At 52.9% G+C, this 6,715-nt stretch overlaps 1 protein-coding gene across 1 annotated transcript in view; it reads right to left on the reverse strand.

The window, feature by feature from the left end:
* PTDSS2 (phosphatidylserine synthase 2) overlaps nt 1-6,715 on the reverse strand; it is a 32,625-nt gene that overhangs the window by 1,134 nt on the left and 24,776 nt on the right. Inside the window, exons 10-11 of the mRNA XM_010138002.1 lie at nt 4,793-4,938; nt 13-73 (exon numbers count right to left, since the gene is read on the reverse strand). Coding sequence (XP_010136304.1) covers nt 13-73; nt 4,793-4,938 — 207 coding nt within the window. The remainder of the gene's footprint in view (nt 1-12; nt 74-4,792; nt 4,939-6,715) is intronic.

Raw genomic sequence — 6,715 nt, forward strand, 5'->3', positions numbered from 1 at the left:
GACGATCAAAACCTCTGTGGCAGTAATAGCAGCGCCCAGCCACGCCTGCTGACCCAACTTCTTATGGAACTTCCTGCAAAAGAAGTGCACAGACAAAGCTATTGCTGGACAAGAAAACATTCCGAGAGAAGCTTGTTATGACGGCAGAGTGGTGACTTCACTCAGCTTTGCAAGCCCTGCATGTGGATGGCACAGGGAGCAAGGCTACGCAGGCTGAGCACTTTCCTGCTGGCGTCACTGCACTTTCCTCTCAGCGGCTCTGGAAACACACACAGAGTGAAACTTCACCCTCACACGACACAAGGAAACGTCCCCATTATCAGGGTGTTGGTAAACCCACACGAACAAGTTATCTGGCCAGCTCGAGATCAGCTGAGGTTCAGGGTAGGGCGTGAAACAGGAGCCCTGCTCCCAGCTTCCCTCTGCAAACGCCGAGCCACGCTGCCGTAACCGTGCTTACCCCCCACCTAACCGCACGCTGAGACCCCCCCAGAGGGTATCACACGGGCTGTCACCAAGGGCCTCTGAGCAGACTTTCAGAAGAAAGCTTAACAACAAACAGGCAAGCTACTGGAAGGCACAAGGATGGTGTTTCACTTCTGGGACAACCCCATGATTCGCATTTAACCCCCAGGGCTTGGTTTTAAGCAGCACTGGACAAGGCAGCGAGGAGCCTTCCAGTGAAGGGCTCCTCAAACAGCACTGCCAGAAACAACCGCAGCAGAATCAAGGCATCTACCCAGAGGCTCTGCTTGTGAGGGGCTGAAAAGAAACTGTCATGGGGTGGCCTGTTCCTGCGTGGGAAATCCATCAACCCAAAGCACCCACATCAGGCTGCCTTTAGGAAACCTCAGAACCTCACCAGTACAGCCCACTGCTGGAAGAACATCTGTTCTTCCATCACCCACCTGCTGAATCGAAAATGGGATTTTACTACCCTCACGGGAAAGAACCAAGCAAAAGCTACTAGAAGTTGTACGTAATTTTTTTCCTTTTTTTCCCCCAAAGGCATGATTTAATTAATTGTTCCCTGAAATCCAACTGAGCTGAATCCGGGAAGACTGACCTTGAGCTCGGCAATACCCTCAACCACTACAACCACAACTGCTTCACCAGCAAGCTCACACAAACAACCCTTCCCAGCAGTCTCTGGATCGTACCGGATTTTCACTTTAAAACCACACGGAGAGGTGCTCTGGTGCACCTCCCTGTTGGCCCTGAGCCTACCGCCACCTCATCCCTACGGCTCCGAAGATGCCCGAGATGAGCCATGCAATCAGAAGCAGCGCAGCTAAACTCGAGGGGGCTGCTCCTCCTGCCTTCCGTCACTCCTCATTCTGCCTTTGTTCTACAAGTCTCTGCTTTGGCCACCAGGAACACCTGCTCCGCGCAGGCTTTGTCCTCTCGCTTAACCACAGCGTATCCTGAAGCACCTTTTCCCTTCTCTTTTGTCCAGCTGACCGTGTCATTCACTCCTGCCACAGCGCAGGATGTCGAGTGACACGGCTCCAGGCAGGTTTCCCTGCAGGGTGGCGGAAGTGCCAGGGCAGGACAGAGGAGATGGGAACTAAGCGATATGACAGCCCCGCAGAGGGCTGCGAGAGGGCTCGAGGTGGTGAGATGATCTCTGCAGCACTTCTGGGGCATTGCACCAAGGGGAAACTCAAGGTGCAGCCTCCTGCCTGGCTGAGTGCTGACTTAGTAAAGGCTGCGACACCCAGCAGCCAAGTAAACCTCTGGGCTGTATTTTCTTGCTGGTTTCTCCTTGCAGCAGATGGAAGAGAAGAGACTCGAGAAATCCCTGATGAGAATTTCCTCGAGGAGCGGCTGCTCTGCTAACACTTCCCTCTGCCCCGCACTCTGCTCACCCAGGAGTCCCCAAGAGCGCTGGGGCGGAGGGAGCCACGGCTGAACCTTTGCCACCAGCTCCTCATCCCCTCTTCTCACCAGATGCCAGCAGCCACCCTGGGGAGAGCACTCTTCCTTTAGCAGGTGCTTGCGCATCGCTCGGACCTATCTGCTCCGCTCCATCCCCCCCGGGTTCTCGCTGTCTGGGAGGAGAGCTAAGCGTGGAGAGCAAAGAGAGCTGCTCTTCCTTCTCCGGAGTCCAGGGGAGTCCCTGCCTGTCAAGCACACAAACACACAGGCTGAGAGTCACAGGACACCAATGCATAAGTTCAAACTACACAAAATCGTCCAAATACACTGGAAAAAAATCCACAATGCACCAGATCAAGTGTGGGTTTTGCTGATGCAGAGTGGATGGGCACCTTCCACTCTAACACTACCCCGCCTAGACCAGCTCCGATGAAACGTCAGGAACGGCCCCAGGGCATTCAGCGCCGAGACAGACGAAACCACCTCAGCTCTCCCCATTTAACACTACCCCGCCTAGACCAGCTCCGATGAAACGTCAGGAACGGCCCCAGGGCATTCAGCGCCGAGACAGACGAAACCACCTCAGCTCACGGATAGGGAGAAAACCCGAAAGAGCAGAGCTCGCCCTCTGAACTCGGGCTGTTCAGACGACCAGGTCAGCGTTCTGCTCGGCTGGTCTCCTCCCTCACGTGCTATCGCTTCCTTTCGCTAGCTAACGTCAGCACACGGACCCAAGAGTGAAAGGGAACCCCAGCAGAAGAGCTGTGCACCACCCACAGCTGCTGAGGAAGGAAGTTGGCTTTCTGCCCTTCTACTCATGAAAGATTTTAAAGAAAAGTCCTTTTTTCATTTGATGAATGAGGTTAAAATTCACGGGCTCAATGTAGACTCCTCAGAAGAGGCCTGAAGACTAGAAACCAGGAAGACAAGGTCAAACCTACAGACTCTCACACCAAGACAATTCTGGTCAGGACCGCTTCACACAGCCAGTGCTCAAGAACTCACAGGGTACGTAAGAGCTGGAGAATAGCTTCAAGAACCACCCCTGCTTCTGGACTATTTCAATTCCAGATACTGTATTGTCACCGTGCTCAGACCAAGTGCCTGAAAGCGAAGCCCTAGAACTGTCTGCAGATACTAATAATCCCAAGCAGGAAAAGGAGAGTCTTCATGTTTGAACTTCACCACCTTCTAGGCTAGGTTAGCTGAGGAGATCTAATCTGAGACAACCCTGTCACCACCAGACAGGGTAATGAGCCACGGTTCTGACAGGGAAGGTCACTGGAACATTCCAACCTTTGTCCATTAAGAAGTTGAGTGAGATTCCAAGAGGAAAAGGTCAGGAAGGTTTCTCGTGTGCTGTTAGCTGGGAGCCTCTGGTCCAGCCTGCTCTTTCGTAGCAGCAACACAACAGGAAGAACATCAAACCATTCCTGGGTTCAGAACAACGTGCAAGTGAAAACACCCCCAGATAAGCTGGTGAACAGGGGTAGATTATCTCTGCTTGGATCACCGGAAATGCCCAAAGGAATCAAAGCCCAGTTCCAAAAGCCTTCGCGGAGAAGCCGGCAGGTAGGACCAGACGCTGGGTTCCGGCGTTTCGCATGAACAGTCTGATGAGGTCTGCTCTGTGGCGCATCAAGCAGAGCCATGAACCTCAGAAGCGAGGGGGCTGGTCCCCTACCCACCAGGAGGAACACAGCAGTCGGTGGTGGTGGCAGTGATGAAGACATGCAGTTCAGGATGAGATCTCTGCTGGCTGGCTGGCTGAACTTCTCCAGCTCACAGAAAGAACGGCAACGAACTGAACCATCAATCAGGCAGCGGCAACTGATGAGTCTGCTAAATCTCAGTGTTATGCCATGTGGTTGATCGGAGGGCAAAGGAGTTTTTCCAACCCAAACACAAGGGCCAGAAGACTGTGAGTGGTGCTAAGGAGAAGAGCTCACCAGGGAGAGGCAGAGGCCTCTTCTTACCTTTGAGTTGGAGGCACGTCCCAAACCAGTAGGTCCGACACCAAGGGCAGGGGCAGCCTGACACTGCTGAGTGTCCTGAAATCCGACTAAGCAATGAGGGTTGACCCTTCTTCCCAGCTCTAGGAGTCAAAGCCTTGCAAGGGAAACTGATCTTCAGAGAATGTTGGAGCCCTAAATTCTGAACACAGACACTTTTGGCGTTGGTCAGCGACAGACAACGAACATCCCTTGAAGCCAGATGTTGCCTTAGACTTAAGATGTGGGCTCAGGCAATCTGTGACATTACTACTAAAACTTAAAAGAAAACGTGATTTTGAGAACAAAGCCTTCTCAGCTCTTACGTGGTCTGCAGAAACAAAAGCAGCCAGGACAAATATGATGCTTTGGTAGGAACAGTCTGGAAGTACATGCACTGTTTGGTACGGGTGCGCTTCACCTTCAATACACTTGGCTACGTGAGGTCCTCTGACCTGCCAGAGGGTGCCAGGAGAGCTCCAGAGGACCAGGGAGCGGTTGGAAGACAGCTCGAGAAAAGAACCGCCTTTAGAAACATTTATTTTTAGTTTGGGCCCTGCTGTCCTCAGAAGGCACGCCTAAGGACTGTGGTTCCTGGCTCTCCACCTGAAGCGGAGCTCAGCGCTCCTCTGCCCACCAGCCCGTGGCACTCCAGCTAATGCACATCCTCCAAAGAGCGATTGTTTATGAAAAACGGAGGTTAAAAACAGTGCACACGGAACACCCTTAACAGCAGCTGTTCTCTAACCAGGTGTAGTCAGAATTGTACCTCCAAAACAAAAGGGCACAAAGCTTTGGGATTAGGTCTTTTTGTCCCCGACAAGCTGGACCAGTGCCCTGAGATGGATGCCAACAAGCTGGAGCAAATTCAAACCAAAGCGCGTGAAGCTGGACATGGTATAAACACAAGAGGACTGGCTTACGGGTCGTCCATGAAGTCGTAGATCTCCCTCATAGCCACACCTCCCACGTTGACAAAAAAGACAAGGCGTAACAGGACCAAGTAGTGTTCTGGTGGCATCCAAAGGACAAACTTCAAGTAAAACGTGTTCAGCTCTGCCAATAAAAACTGAGAGAAAGGACATTTTAATTACATTCAGAACCGACTGCAGGCTGGAACCTCCCTCTCTCCCTGCATGACTCCCCCCCACTGCTGTAAGGTCTCAAACCTGCTCAGCGTTACCGAGGGCACCAGCACCACTTGTGGGAACGGCCAGGGACAGCTGGGCTTGCAGAGGTTTTCTGGGTGTTGGAAGAGGTATCCAACATGACCACCACAGCGAGCTGGACAAGCACCGCCCCCAGTGCTGCACAAGCTCATCAGGAGTCTGAAGTACCTGCAGAACAGACCCTAAGGGCAACACTTGTCCCTTACTCATTCGAAACCTAACTGAGGGAACCCCAAATGACCAGACGTGACCAGTACATCCTGGGGTTTGGTTTGGGCTTCTCCCCACGCACAGGTATGCAAAAGTCACTGCCATAGCCACCTTCGGGGAACGCTGGTAGCGATATGCTCTCCAGCGAGCTGCCCTGGCAGTGCAGTGCGGGAGCAGCAGACACTAGTTCCTCACTTCAGAAGAAGGGATAACGAATGGCATTAAGCGTTGTTTAATCCAAAAGAGCGAACCAGCTCCTGAAGCTGACCGCAAACTGCCAGCTGAAGCCAGGCTGTGCCAGAAGAACCATGATGATTCCACAGACCAGATCAACTCAGTGCAGCCTCGCAGCTGCAAAATGTGCTCCAGCACCTACAGCCCGGTTCCTTCTGGGGGCAGTTGGGACTATGCACGGAGGAACCATCCAGAGCAAGATGCCTTTTATTTACACTGGCACATTTACTTCTCCCACGACCCATGGGAGCTTCGGCAAGCTGCCGTGCTGCGTGAACCTTGCGAGTGTTCCATGGCCGAATCCAGGTGACGTGCACTGGCACTCCATGGCATCTGCGAATGGCCTGGCGCTCACTGCTTGCTTGCAGGCAGCGCATGGCCCCTGAGGCACCCTCGGCTCTGCGGTCTGACATCAACATGACATGCATGCATGGTCACCATGGGGTGGGGTGGCTCCCCAAGTGACAGATGTGTCCCACTCAGCAAACTGTAATGGGGAGCTGTGCTGCACAGACCCCAAAGTAAGCCACCACCGGATCCCTTATGTCGAGATGATTAAGGATATGCAGTTCGAGCAACTGTTGGAGTGACACAGTTCTACCCCAAACCAGTGACGGAGGATCTGGTTAATGCCCATTGCCTCTGGAATCACTGCAAGTGTCACACGGTTGGGTTTCAGTTAAAACTTGCAGTTGCTGAACTGAACTCAGTTTGGGTTGCTCAGAACAGAGCCAAGCGACATCCCACGGCCAGCACAGCAGCCGAAGTCTCCCAGTGGACAGGAGGCAGGAACAAGCACTTCAACTGCCAGGTGTACCCTATCAGTGTCGCCTGTGCCTGTGACATGGGAGTTAGGAATTCAAGGGCACGTGGTCCCCAAGAAGGGAATCAACCTCTCAGATGGCTGGTGGTGGAGATGGACTGTCCACTTGCCATCTCTGCTGCAGAAGCCAGCTTCCTCTTTGGCCTGAATGGAGGAGTCACTTCAGAACTGGTCAAGCTACATGTTCAGTAGAACATTAAAAATTAATAACCTAGGAAAATTTGGCAGTCCTGCGAGGAGCAGGGAGTTGGACTCAATGATCCTTATGGGTTCCTTCCAATTTGAGACCTCCTGCGATTCAGTGAATTGAATTATTTCAGTCTGCATAAAAATACTATCCAAAGCAACACCGTGCGCTTCGGGAGCCGTGCTGCTCTGCACCAGCCCCTGGAAGCCTGAGGCTGTGGCTG

The sequence above is a fragment of the Buceros rhinoceros genome, unplaced genomic scaffold (genome assembly GCF_000710305.1).
Source record: "Buceros rhinoceros silvestris isolate BGI_N320 unplaced genomic scaffold, ASM71030v1 scaffold12086, whole genome shotgun sequence".
NCBI classification, from domain to species: domain Eukaryota; kingdom Metazoa; phylum Chordata; class Aves; order Bucerotiformes; family Bucerotidae; genus Buceros; species Buceros rhinoceros.